Below are 14,959 nucleotides of genomic sequence, written 5' to 3' on the forward strand. Positions count from 1 at the left end.
CCTACCACCTACCTATACTAGGGGCAATTTATAATGGCCAATTTACCTACCAACCTGCAAGTCTTTTGGCTTGTGGGAGGAAACCGGAGCACCCGGAGAAAACCCACGCAGACACAGGGAGAACTTGCAAACTCCACACAGGCAGTACCCAGAATCGAACCCGGGTCCCTGGAGCTGGAGCTATATTGTGCATTTCATTCAACTAAAAGGGTAGGAAGATAACTTAAGTTAGTATCCACCCATTGGAGGTGCATGAATGATGTGACTTTGATCTCACCATTTCCAATGTAGGCAGGTTTCAGGTCTTCACTGATTCCTTTCCAAATGCTTTAGGAACTTGTCCTCAGGGAGTTTTAGGCATGAACCCACTTCTATCTACTTTGGGGTGCACCTATGCCACTTAGCCACAAATGCAAGATTTCCAAAGTAAACTCAATTATTTATGTGGAGTACTTTGGGAGATTAAATTCTGATTTTGTGAAATTCTGGTCTGCCTGAAAAATCAGGGCAGAACAAAAATATTATTTTAAAGCATATTCTGCTAGTACAATCTGTGTCCCAAACAAATTAGAGTAAATATTACTTGTATCTGGTAAAGGTGCACATGTATATGAGGTAGCATTTTGTTTCTGAATTTACATACATATGTGTATAAAACCAAATAATTCAGGATGATCGTATTTATGTATGTTTGCTTTTAGACTGAAGCATTGAAAACCAATGATCCATTTGCTCCTGGTGGTGGTACAGTCTCATCCACTGCTGAAACGGGTGAGAAATTTAATTCCCGTAATGCACATGGTAATATCTAACCTATGTTATTAACACAGTTTTAAATACACAAACGCACTCGTGCATATATACCCACTAATTGATCTCTATATTGTTGTTTACAGGGAGTCTCTGCTGATCTGATGTTTGTGTCATCTTCATGGTGTCACCATGAGCTTGCTGTTGCTCTCACTCTCGCTCTTTGTCCTTTCAATATCTCTCGGGTTCTGTCTTCTCAATGTGTGCCTTCAAGCTTTCCAATCTCTCTCTACCTGTCTTCCCCAAACACACTCTGTTCTACCAATTTCTCTCTTTCTCTGTTTTCCCAGTGAGGTGTTGTCCGATATGTTAGACGCTAGCTGTATGTGACTAATTGGCAATCCAGATGTGGCTAGTTTCATTTTTGACAAGTAAATAAAAAGTATTAGATACATTGTTGGACAGGTGATCTTAATACTTGTATTCACATGACGTGTTCATGTATACTTTTATGATCATTTATTGGCCAAATAGTAAATCAAAAAGAAATGCAAGTGATTTTTGATTGTTGTGTGTGCTCTACTTCCCTGGTTATTACTTATTGGTTATCTGCTAAATTGGTGTGCAGTATAGGAGAAATGGGACTTCACCATGGAGACTCCAGCAGCATTTTATGGATAGGGGAACCCCGTCATTGTGGTCTGCTTGACCAGTCAGAATAACTGCTGCAGCCCAGCAGAAGAAAGCAACCTCAACCAATAACGAGCCGCTCCAAAAGGTTCATGACCAGTGCTGTGAGGCTGAAGCAAACAATGTTTCGTGTTGTATTCACAGGACAATCCACCACAAATCAAAGCATCCCATTTTGTCCTTGTACAAGACCTTGGTTAGGCCTCAGTTAGAATAGCATTTTAGCCTCCTCATGTGTTGGGGGATGTCGAGGCTTTGGTAAGGGTGCAAAGGAGCACCACAAGATTATTTTCAGTCTAACACACCTTATTTACCTAAATGGGCTCAAAGAACTGGTTCTCTATACTTTGCAACATCTTAGACATGAGTAATTTGATTGAGGTTTACAAAATAATGAAGGGACTATATTGTTTACATGTAAACAATTATTTTAACTGGGTAGACTAGGGAGGACTAGTGGTTATGCTTACAAGTTTTGCAAGGACTGAATTCAAGGATGTTTAGGTGCTGCTTTTTCCAGAGAATGGTGGACTGTAGAACAGGTTGCCAGCTTGATCAGTAAATGCTGATTCACTGAATTACTTCAACTGAGAGCTGGACTTGTTTATGGCTGGGGCCAAAGGTCGGTATCGGATGTCATAAATCCGGGCCAATGTGATGTCCTGGACTAAATTTGATTGCCTGATGAGGTTGGAATTGATTCTTTCCCAACACCACACCACGCACCCCGCCACCACCCCAATGCAAGAAATTACATAGCTCCAGTGGGTAGGGAGTTTCTGTATTATGATGCAAAAGGCATCGCAATTGTACACGACAGGCTAGATGTACCAGTGGGTCTTTTCCTGTTTGGCATTTTCATATGTTCCACTGTGGTGACAGAGGAAGAGTGCAAAGTTTCACATCTTGGTGGTAGACCTTTAAATAATTAAATATACTTTCTATATTGCGTGAAAGGTGTTTTCTACTAAAGTTAGGGCATATGGCTAGACAGTGTTAATGGCATTCATACAAAACAAATATCCATCCACTGGCAGTACCTTCAACTTACATGGCCTTTAATATGCACGGCCTCTCTCTTTTTCACCCACCCCATCCCAATCCCCAGCTCTCACTAAACCCAGAGTTAGTAATCAAACTGCTTCAGCAACCTGAACTGCACTACTTCCAGTGCAAACACAGGCATACCATAATACCTGAATGCTTACCTCATGGAAACAATGTGGGATCAAAATTGACAATGGGTCCATAAAATACTCTTCAGTGTACACTTGCATGTATAATTAAGTGTGCAATGGCTTTATAAAGTTTGAATGTAAAAAGAAGGAACTTTCATTTATATGGCTCCTTTCACAATCTCAGGATTTTCAAAATACTTTACAGCCAATGAAGTACTTTTGGAGTGTAGTCACTTGCAGGAAACATGGAGCCAACTTGCGCTCTGCAAGATTCCACGAACAACAATGTGTTAGTGACCAAATAATCTCTTTAATGATGTTGGTTGAGAGATAAATAATACACCTAAATGTACAATAGCCTCATATAATAATATACATATTCATGAATTAAATGTGGGACTGTGCACCTTATTGTATAATGATGTCATAGAATATGCATGTAAATGTACACTTGAATGCACAATGGCTTAAAAATATGCATATACTTTCTTGTGAATCAAATGTTAAAGAAAGGTTTGAAAGCTTTAATTCTGCTTTTTCAATAAAGTTAGTATTTCATAGCAAACATCAATATTTTGCACTCTTTTATCAATTTCGTTTAGCAAATCTGAAGCTGCAATCATAAACCATTTGGAGAAAACTCCACAGCCTTCTAGACCTTTTCTGTTACTCTGTAATGCATTTCAGTGTTACTGATGTGACTGACATCTTTTAAATGAAGCCGACATGGGGAAAAGAATTTCATGAAACGTAACATTTTTGATATCGTTATCTTTCTATGTTTCAGTTACTGACCCTTTTGTCTCCATGTTTGGAAATGATTCATTTGGAAGTGGGTTTGCTGATTTTAACTCATTATCGCAGGTAATTATAGATGTATGCAGAATGTAAACTTGGAACATTTTCTTCTTTTTAATCATTTGTTGTACAAAATTCCCACGTCCCAAAGTTGCTGCTGTTCCCTTGTAGCTTTGGAAAATAGGTTTGATGGAATGTTGAGCTGGTTGAGAATAGTGACGCCTCAAACATCACTGATTTGACCCGTTTTTGCTCATGCTTCGCTTCAGATTTGTTTAAAGCTAAGAAATAGGCTGCTGGGTGCACATCTGATTTAAGAATAATTGCATTGGCAACAACAAGGTGATGCTTTATACTTAAATACCCTCCAGGAAAATAGTGTATAAAATTTGAGTACTGGAAGCCTCTAACACGGCTTTCTGAAGAAACGCTCGCAGTAATTCACACTGCGCTTTGTCGTGAACTTTAGTGCGTTCATCTAGTATAATTTGTCAAAACAAAATTGGCTCTGAGGATGGCACAGCTAATTAGTACTGATTTCATAAGAAATAGAAGCAGGAGTAGGCCATTTGGTCCCTCAAGCCTGCCCTGCCATTCAATAAGATCATGACTGATCTGCCCCAGACCTCAACTCCTCTTTCGTGCCAGCTCCTCATAGCCCTCAACTCCCCGATATTTCAAAAATCTATTTACCTCCTCTTTAAATACTTTCAGTGATCTGACCTTCACAACTCTCTGGGGTAGAGAATTCCAGACATTCATTACTCTGAGAGAAGAAATTCCTTCGCATCTCAGTTTTAAATGAGTGTCCCCTTATTCTGTAACTATGTCCCCTAGTTCAAGATTCCCCCATTAGTGGAAACATCTTCTCAACATCTACCCTGTCAAGCCCCCTCAGAATCTTGGTACGTTTCAATAAGATCACCCCTCATTCTTCTAAACTCTAATGAATAAATGCCTAACCTGTTTAGCGGATCTTGATAAGTCAACCCCTTCATCCCAGGAATCAACCTAGTGAATCTCTTTTGAACTGCCTCCAATGCCAGTATATCCTTTTTTGAATATGAGGACCAAAACTGTGCACTGTACTCCAGGTGCGGCCTCACCAACACCCTGTACAGTTGTAACAAGACTTCCCTATTTTTAAACTAGGATTAGTTTAGATTAGATTAGGACAAAACAAACCAGTGGAATCAAAATTTAAAAGCAGAATGCTGCAGATGCTGGAAATCTGCAATAAAAGCAGAAAATGCTGGAAATACTCAGCAGGTCTGATAGCATCTGTGGAGAGAAAAACAGAGTTAACATTTCAGATCGATGAGCTTTCATCAAAACTGGAGAAAGTTAGAGATGTAGCAAGTTTTAAACAAGTACTTGAGCAGCTTGACAGCATCCTGAAGAAAGCAGTCCGCTTGTTTGGCAGCCCACCCACCACCTGCGCATTGTGGTAACAGGGTGCACTACAGCAGCTGCCAAACCCATGACCTCCACCCCCTAGAAGGACAAGGATAGGAGGTGCATGTGAATACCATGAGCCCCACGTTCTCCGCCAAGTCGCATACAATCTCAACTTGGACGTACATTGCCATTCCTTTACCATTGTGGATCGAAAGCTTGGAATTCCCTAGCTAACAGCACTGCGAGCGTACCTTCACTACACGGACTGCAGTGTTTGAAGAAAGCAGTTCACCTCCACCAACTCAAAGGCATCTACTGCTTGGCGACAATGCCCATATCCAGAGAATGAATTATAATAAAAAGACCCAACTCAAGAAGCAAAGTGAAGAGGAATTACAAATGTGCAGCCTCAGTAGCTGGGCTTTGAATTTTCTCCAAAGAATATAAAGAAGATGCAATTTGTTATCGTTTCTAAGTAATCAATACACCCCTGACACCCACTATGTTGGGAGGTCGCTGTATTGGGCACTCCACAGGGTTTGTGTGACATAGACTTCCCCTTGGTTATGAGCAAGGACATTATAAAAAAACAGACATGCAGTCAGTTAAGTTTTGGAAAATGGAAAGCTTCAAGGACAGGTTGTTTCACCAATGGCCTCGAGACCTTTGGAATGCAGGAGAAAAGTTGGAAGTTACTTGGTTTAAGTCAGGCAAGTTGGCTCACTGATGTGGGGAAGCATAAAGTGTTCAATCTTTTGTACTATTACACGAAGGAAAGGTGTACTGATTGAATTCTTTTGACTTTTGTAAAAGTTCTTTGCTGTGTTACATCCATAGGATGCATATCTTTCGCAGCCATAAGCTTTATATCACTGGTAACGTTATTCATTCTGTTCTCTCCCTGAATATCTGCATTCAGTCTGACCATGCAGATCCCTTCAGTTCTACTGCAGAAACAGAAACTAGTAATGATGCCTTTGGAAAAAATGGTTTTACAGATGAACCTGTAAAAACTGAAGAGGTGCCTCCAGCATTACCACCGAAAGTTGGCACTCCAACAAGACCCCCCCCTCCACCACCTGGTAAGTGAATAGGAGGATTTCAAAAGTGGTACAGCTTTGTTGCGAATGCTAATTCTATTTCTTTTCGTTATTCAGACAAAGTTAATCAAGCTTCCTTTGCTCACTGTAGGAAATTTCCTTTTTTCTGAATCTACAATGACAATTTTCCTTCTCGCCAGATTTTAACAAATTTAAAAGCTAACCATTTTCAAATCTTTCATTTCAAGGGATGTTGAGAGTATTAATGACAAAAATGTTTAATTTTTATTTTGTATGTTTTTATTTCAAATGTAGGTAAAAGACTTTCCCTTGCAAAGTCAGAATCAAATGACACCTTCAAGTTAAATGATCCTTTCCATCCGTTTAATTCAGGGGATTCATTCCATAAAGAAAATCACCTTGATCCATTTGCTCCTACTTCTCCAAGTAAAGATGTTGGCGACAACACAAATTTTGCAAACTTCAATGCTGTAAGTTGATTTGTTTGTTTGTGTGTTGACAGTTTGCTCTAAGGTACAATAATCATGTGTGTAGTTAAGAGATTTTGTTCAGGCATATATGGGAGCATGGAGTTCCTGCCACAGTTTGGGAATCTGTGTGCTATGTCAAGAAGTGGCAGAACACTTATTCTTACCCACAGTTGACTAGTGTGCATGTTGTTCATCTCGTCAGTGCTGTCAGAGGAGAGGTCTTAATTGAAAGCTCTCTGTCTTTCAAACAGCAAAAGGGAGAAATTGGAGGATCAGTCAGCTCAGGCCATTCTTGAAAATTTTCACTTTGAGCAGCCTGCCAGCAACATTTTCAGAGGCCTCTGAGCAAGATTTCTGTCCTTCCCAAAGGCTGGGGAGACCACTTGGCTTGAAGAAACATAGAGTCATTACGGAACAGAAGGAGGTCATTTGGCCCATTGAGTCCATGCCAGCTCTCTGTAGAGTAATCCAGTCAGTCCCATGCCCCCACTCTATCCCTGTAACCCTGCAAGTTTATTTCCCTCAAGGGCCTATTCAGTTTCTTTTTGAAATCATTGATCATCTCTGCCTCCAAAACCCTCATAGGCAGGGAGTTTCAGATTATTCCCACTTGCTGAATAAAACAGTTCTTTCTCACAGCACCCTGTCTCTCTTGCCCAAAACCTTAAATCTGTGTTCCCTCGTCCTTGTATCATCAGCTGATGGGAATAGCTTTTCTTTGTCTTTCTTATCTAAACCTGCATCCAGTTCTAGTTACCACACTTTAGGAAGAATGTGAGGGTCTTGGAGAGGGTGCAGAGGAGATTTACCAGAATGGTTCTAGGGGTGAGGGATTTTAACTACAAGTTTAGGTTGGAGATGTTGGAGGAGTTCTCCTTGTATCAAAGGACTTTGAGGGGAAATCTGATGGGAGTGTACAAGATCCTGACAGGTTTGGATAGGTAAGACAAAGAAAAGCTGTTCCCGTTAGCTGATGGTACAAGGACCAGTGGACACATATTTAAGGTTTTGCGCAAGAAATCCCGGGGGATGTGAGGAAGAAATTTTTTATGCAGCAAGTGGTAATGATCTGGAACTCGCTACCTACAAGGGTGGTAGAAGCAGCGACGAAGAATGATTTCAAAAGGAAATTGGATGGGCACTTTAGGGAAATAAACTTTCAGGGCTGTGGGGATAGAACAGGGTTATGGAACTGATTGGGTTGCTCTACAGAGAGCTGGCATGGACTTGATGTGCTGTTATGATACTATTACTCTATGACCAGCTGTTTTCTCTCCGTAAGCAAATGTTTTTATCGAAGCTGACACAACCCTCGTTTTCTTTGAGCCTCAATTTTGTCAACCAGCCTTTTACATGGTACTTTTTCAAATGTCATCTTAAAATCCATATGGACAATATCCACTGCATTTCCTCCATCACCTTCTCTGTTACTTCAAGTGATTCAACTAGATCAGTCAAACATGATCTGCCTTTTACAAATTCATACTGGCTGTCCTTAGTTAACTCAAACCTCTCCAAGTGCCTAATAATTTTTTCCCAGATTATTTTTCGAAACCTTAACCACTACTGAAGTTAAACTGACAGGCCTGTAGTTACTACGAACGTTCTTGCACCCTTTCTTGATTAAGGGCGTCACAGTTGCCACTTTTCATTCTTCTGCCCCCCACCCCCCAATATCTCGAAGATTGGAAGATTATTCTGCTATCTCTACCCCCACTTCCCTTAGCAACCAGGGATGCAAACTAACTGGACTAGGCAGCTTATCCACTCTAAGCATAGCCAGCCTTTCGAGTGCATCCTTCCTATCAATTTTCACCCCTTCCATTACCTTTACCATCTCTGCTTCTACCGATATTTTATCAGCATCCTCTTCCTTAGTAAACACCAATAGAAAGTACTCATTAAGTATCTAGCCTTACGCTGTGCCTCTAAGCATATATCACCTCCTTTGTCCCTAATAGGACCCACCCTGCCACTTACTACCCGCTTACTATTTACATTTTGATAGATGATTTTTGGATTGCCTTTTATGTTATCTGCATTTCTATTCTCATATTCTTTCTTTACCAGTCTTATTTTCCTGTTCACTTTCTCTCTCAACTTGGGCTGGATTTTAAGAGCCCAAAAAATGGTACGCCAAAGAGCTGCTGCAATCTCAAGCACGGTGGCTGATTTAAATAGCCGGGGCAACCGCCCCCCGCTCCACCCAAACTAGTGGAGGTGTGGGCTGTCTGTCCCTGGCAATGGCGTCAGCTGCCTGTGCACAGGTGCTGGCGCCATTGTTAAAGGACAGCCAGCCCTGCTGCCCAATTTAAATTTTTGAAGTCCTACCCTCCAAAATTAAATAAATTTCTAATGCCCCTTTCCACACCCCCAATTACAATTACAATAACTATTTGCCCTTCCCTTGCATCAAGACACTTACCTTTTACATCTGACCTCCCCCCACCCCCCAAACTGCACAAAGTTTAATGTTCAACCCTTCCCACCATCCCCTACACCCATTATGTATATTTGACCCCATCCCGTTCCCCTCTCCCCGCTCTGACAAACTTACCTCCCCACCACTGTGATGCCACGTTTCCCTGGACAGGGATCTAAAGGCGCAGGAGTGCCAGCCGCCGCGTTGGAGATCACGGCGGGCCCTCGATTGCAGTAAATGTATTTAAATTTAATAATTTTATTCTTTTGAATGTTTAAATTGTGGTCCCATCGCCTAGCAACAGAGGGGCTGCCATGGAGCCTCGCCGCCACCGGAAGGATCAGGCCTGGCTCTCTCTGCAACAAGGTCTGTGGCGGGCCTCATCCAGAACTATCTTCAGGTTCCTCCCCCCCCACCCCCACCCAACACAGAACCTAACGCCTGGGGGAGAACAAAATCCAGCCCATTGTGTTCAGTTCTCACTTGAATAATTCACCTGGCATGCATCATGCACCCTCTTTTTTTTCATCATATTCTCTATCTCCCTTGTCATCCAAGGAACCCTGGCTTTGATTCCCCTGCCTTTCCTTTTGGAATGTACTGAGTATCTACGCAAAACATCTCTTCCTTAAAGATTATCCATTGTTCCGTTACAGTTTTTCCCTTTGGCTCCATTTTACCCTGGCGAGATACCCTCTCGTCCCATTGAACTTAGGCCTCTTGTAATTTAGAGGTTTTACTTTAGATTGTTCCTTGCTCTTGTCCATTATTAATCTAAACCTTATGATACAATGATCACTCTTACCCAAGTTCTCCCCCACAGACACTTGGTCCACAAGCTCCAGCAATGCCTCCTCCTTAATTGGACAGAGAACATACTGGTCAGGAAAATTCTCCTGAACATATTTCAGAAATCCGCCCCCCTCCTTTCCCTTTGTTCTAACATTATCCCAAGTGATATTTGGGAAAAGCCCTACAATATCACCACGCTATAGTTCTTGCACATTTCAGTGATTTCCCTGCAGATTTACTGCTCTCTATCTCACTATTTGAAGGCCTACAGAATACCCCCAGTAGCGTGATCATATCCTTTTTGCTTCTCAACTCTAACTAAATGGATTCTGTCCTTGTCCCCTCAAGGACATCCTCCCTTTCCAACACTACAATGTCTTCCCTGATCAGTACTGCCATCCCACCTCCCTTTTTTCCTTCCCTACCTTTTCTGAACATTTTGTGCCTTGAATATTACGCACCCAGTCTGCACCATTTTTAATCCACCTTTCCGTTATTGCCATGACATAATGTTTCCACAGAGCTGTTTGGGTTTGTAGCTTATCAACCTTATTCACCGCACTTTGTGCGTTTGCATAAATGAATTCCAAACCTGTCTTTGTATCCCTTGTGGTCCTTCTCAGTCTGCTCCTATCTCCTTGTCTATGACTATCCAATATCTCTCTCCTTTATGTACCTTATTCCTCTTTTCTACTTATATATGCTGGTGCCCCCATGCCAATTTAAACCCTCCAGCCACACTAGTGAACCTCCCTGCGAAGACATTGGTCTCAGTCCTATTGAGGTGCAATCACTCCCTTTTGAATATGTGCCTTATGCCCCAGAATATAACTGGTGTCAGTGTCCCAAGAATCTGAAGCCCTCCCTTCTGACCATTTCTCAAGCCACACATTGATCCTCCCTATCTTCCTAATTCTACTATCATTGGCACAGGGCATTGAGAGTAATCCAGAGATTACTACCTCGGAGATCCTACTTTTTAACTTGCTCCCTCGCTCTTGAAAGCCTGACCGTAGGACCTCAATACCTGCCCACCCTGTCACTGGTACCAAGGTGTCCATAACTTCCGGCTCCCCCCTGCAGAATATTCTGCACCCTATCTGTGATGTCCTTTACCCTGGCATCAGCGAGGCAACACATGATGACGGTTACAAAAATGTACTCCCTTATAGGATCTGCTATAACAACTGCATTTCTGCCGTTTGCTGTTCCCTCCCCTCGCCCTGTGCAGTCCCTTGCCCATTGGTGCTCTTGTATGGACTACACACCTTCAAGGTGCCATCACCCTCAGCAGTCTCCAGTGTTGAGTACTGGTTTGAGAGTGGCACACACCCCAAAGACACCTGCATTTCCTACTCTTCTAGATGGCCACCCATCTACTCTCCTGAAGTGTCTCTGTCTGTGGGGTGGCCATTTCCTGGAACGAATAATCCAGGGAACTCTCAACATCCCTGATGCTCCACAGTGATTCCAGCTGCCCCTCAAGCTTGGGAACCCTGTGCTGGAGGTCAAGCAGCTGGAGACACTTCTTGCACACATGGTCCCCAAGACACCTGGAGTGTCCTGAAGTTCCCACTTGTTGCATGAAATGCAAGCTACAGGTCTCAGCTTCCCATCCATGATCTTTAAATTCTAAAAGAGGGAATAGATTTTTTTTAGTTAGTACCTTGTTTAAACTATTAATCCTAATTGATGCCTCTAGACCTCAGCTCTCAGGTCTTGCTGTCTCCTGTTCCTTCTTTCAGACTGCTGCTTTTTTTTTAAATACCAGAACAGCACCTCTTCCCTCACTCCACAAAATTTCCCCTCACCAAATTCCCCGAGTTTAGTACTCTAGAAGCAGTACTCCATAGAATTGGACTCCATTGTACTTACTCTTTGGCAGGGGGTGTAAATTAGAAACTGACAAAGTAGAATTTGAGTGTGCGACTGTGCAACATAATTTTTGAATCTGGCAACAGTTTTTTAAAAAGTAAATTGACCTTCAATGGCAAATTGATTCTAAAAGTAATACTTTTCCTTTCAAGTATTTTCCTTTTGTAGAGAAAAATACTGGTGAAAATATAGATGCTATGGGAAAGATGGTCCATTTTCTAAGCTGCATGGAGACTCCAGTTAAATCTCCTTCCCTGTTATGTTGCTGTGTGTATCCTGTGCACCTCAAAGTGAATCTGTCAGAAACAATTGAATCTATAACTTTGGAGTTGCAAAATTCTGTGCAGGAGCCATGCAACTATGAGAAACTGTTGGTCAGCAATGCAGATTGCCAGTGTCCTCCAGATCAGTGGCTGTTAGGCCACTCCAAAGTTATGAACTGTTGCCAGCAGAGGCAGCAATTGTATTTGTCGCCAACTTACTGATCTGTGTATTATGTTAGAATATCAGCAATGCCACTATTGGTGTAAAATACATTAGCAATTTTTCAACTTTTGTCTGCTGTTTGTAAGAAACAGTCTGTATTTTCCTGTTCAGTCCTGTTTTAATGTTTCAGTACCCCAGTGAGGAAGACCAAATAGAGTGGGCCAAAAGAGAAAGTGAACGTGCAGAGAAGGAGCGACTAGCGAGACTAAACCAGCAAGAACAAGAGGATTTGGAACTGGCTATAGCACTCAGTAAATCTGAAATATCTGAAGCATGAATAACTCTGATGCGGTCCTCAGTGTTACTGGTCACCATGACTCGCCTAACCAACCCTGTTCTTACTAATGACATTTTATGTAGAAGCTATCTAAAGTAACTTTGACAATACTGGAAATTCTTACATGAAATTATTAGTTTGTTACTGAAGAGTCTTATACTGGACTTGGATCAGTGTGGTGAAACCTATTAATTAAGAACTATTAAATAACCTTTATCCTGTATATGTAAAAAAAAAAGCAATGTACAAGCCAAATACTGTACAAGCTAAAATCTGTATTAAATGCAATCAATTTAGTTCTAATTATACTACTTTGCATTGTTGGGTAATGGAGCATACCATCTCAGCAGCTTCCTGTTCAAATAATGTTATCCAATAGGATACACAAACCATTAAACAGCTGTATATATTTACGCCTTAGTTACAAAGTAGATTTAAAAAACCATAAACTTTTCAAGTGTAGCACATTAACTGTTTCTGTAACCACCTAACAATATATAACTGTATAGAGCATCCGTTTCAGGATACTTGCTGAAACTGCTGCTGTAAGTTGAGCGTGTGTACTGCTAAACTTTTTACTGGCTTTATTTTTTTAACTTGTCAGTTTATAAATTTTAAGTGATTTTCCTTTTATGTTCATGTGAAATTGCTGACTGTCTGGATAGATAAATAAACATAAATAAAATGTAAGCTTATGTAAAGATATTCTGTTGAGTCTACTGGAATGTAGTATGTTGGATCCAGCCAAACTCCATCTGACCCATTCAGTGCATGTCTATGAATTCACAGTTGTTCAAGAAATTCACTGTTTGATTTTCACAGTTTATATTTGTTTGACTCAAGTCGTGCATTAAAATAGCTTTCCTGTTCTCGCATACCCTTCTTATTTCATTCTTAGGGCTTGTCCTGCTAATGCTGACCTGGTGATCTGTAGCTCACCCTGATGCTAACTTGCACATATTGCATTGGAGATGTCTGACTAGAATAGTTCATTTTGTAGCTTTCTGTCTCCCACAGAATCAACTACTTCTGCCTGCCATGCTACACCACCACCATTTTCTGTTCACGCTGTCTTTTTTAAACACTTTTCTATTGCTGTTTGAATGCTCCTCGCAAGTTTCTTTGACCTTGCTTGGTTCACGTGCAACCTATATATCCTGTACCAGACTTTTTCTTAATTCTGAAAGGATTCCCAGTTTTTGAAGGTAGTATTTTGTCATACCATGCTGCCAGTGATTAGTTTACCTCTGCACTTTTCCGATGTATTCCAGATATCTTTTCCCAGTTACTGGATGTATAACAGAGAACTTTACTTTACATCTCTACCTTTGAGTCTTGAGCTGATTATATGTGGCTTTTACAGCCTGCATATTATTTCCATCATTCTATTTACTGCTACAAAAGCAAAATACTGAGGATTTATCAAAATATTTCCCACACTTCTGCTCTCACCCCTTGCCTCTGCTCCCACAACCGCAATAGGGTTCCCCTTGTCCTCACCTTACACTCACCAGCCTCCACATTGAGTGTATCATCCTCTGCAATTTTCCCTCCACCTTGATGCCACAACTAAGTACATCTTCTCCCCTTTCCACCTTCCAAAGGGACCTTTCCTTCAGTGACACCCTGGTCCAATCCTCAATCATCCTCAATGCCCTCTCTGCTTCCCAAGGCACTATCCCATGCAAGCATAGGAGATGCACCACCTGCCCTTTTTCTTCCTCACTTCTCACCATCCAAGACCCCAAAAACCCATTACAGGTGAAATTGCAATTTACTTGTACTACTTTCAATTTGGTATGCTGTATTCACTACTCATGGTGCAATCTCCTCTACATTGAGGTGATCAAATGTAGATTGGGTGCCTGCTTTGTGGAACACCTCCACTCAGCCTGTCATTTTAATTCTCTGCTCCACTCCCACTATAACCTCTCTGTCCTCGGCCTCCTACACCGATTTAATGAAGCTCAACATAAGCTGAAGAAACCGCGCCACATCTTTCAATTAGACACTTTACAGCTTTCCAGATTCAATATTGAGTTTGACAATTTCAGATCATAATCTCTGTCCCCATTCTTTTGTGTGTTTTTTTTTGGAGAAAAGCCGTTGGTGATTTTTTTTTTCCTGCTCCAGACATATTTTTTGTTATAAAAGCAAATCTGGAAATCTGAAATAAAAACAAGAAATGCTGGAAATACTCAGCAAGTCTGGCAGCATCTGTGGAGAGAGAAACAGAGTTAACGTTTCAGGTCGCTGTCCTTTCATGAAAACTACATTTGGTTTGATGAATGGTCACAGACCTGAAATATTAACCCATATTTTTTGTCCCTTTACTTGTCCTATTACCATTCCCTTTTGCCTTGCGCATCATACCTTTTGTCATTTAATCTCTCCTGCCTTCCACCCTATCACAGACCTTCTCTTTTGTTCATTCCCCCACTCCCTGTCTCTGTACTTGCTTGAAACCTGTTACATCTCTAACTTTTTCCAGTTCTAACAAAAGGTCATCAACCTGAAATGTTAACTCTGTTTCTCTCTCCACAGATGCTGCCTGACCTGCTGAATCTTTCCAGCATTTTAAGTTTGTAAGTTATGATCTTTTTAACGAATAGTATTTTTGTGGTTCAACTCCTAGTCATAGTCATTTACAGCACAGAAGGAGGCCTTCAGCCCATCAGGTCCATGCCCGCTCTCCACAGAGCTATCCAGTCAGTCCCACTCCCCCGCTCAATGTCCATAGCCCTGCAATTCTATTGCCTTCA

General features: G+C 41.4%; 1 protein-coding gene across 3 annotated transcripts in view; it reads left to right on the forward strand.

Moving 5' to 3' along the window:
- The window catches only part of eps15 (epidermal growth factor receptor pathway substrate 15), a 217,462-nt gene extending 204,396 nt beyond the window's left edge, over positions 1–13,066 (forward strand). For 2 of the 3 annotated variants that reach the window (XM_068037147.1, XM_068037145.1), the window contains exons 21-25: positions 702–771; positions 3,406–3,482; positions 5,734–5,896; positions 6,170–6,345; positions 12,051–13,066. In XM_068037147.1, coding sequence (XP_067893248.1) covers positions 702–771; positions 3,406–3,482; positions 5,734–5,896; positions 6,170–6,345; positions 12,051–12,197 — 633 coding nt within the window. In that variant the 3' untranslated portion in view covers positions 12,198–13,066. The remainder of the gene's footprint in view (positions 1–701; positions 772–3,405; positions 3,483–5,733; positions 5,897–6,169; positions 6,346–12,050) is intronic. The other variant, XM_068037148.1, reaches the window with a different exon arrangement.
- The last annotated feature ends 1,893 nt before the right edge of the window (positions 13,067–14,959 follow it).

This window comes from Heterodontus francisci, chromosome 8, assembly GCF_036365525.1.
Source record: "Heterodontus francisci isolate sHetFra1 chromosome 8, sHetFra1.hap1, whole genome shotgun sequence".
In the NCBI taxonomy this organism is placed as follows: domain Eukaryota; kingdom Metazoa; phylum Chordata; class Chondrichthyes; order Heterodontiformes; family Heterodontidae; genus Heterodontus; species Heterodontus francisci.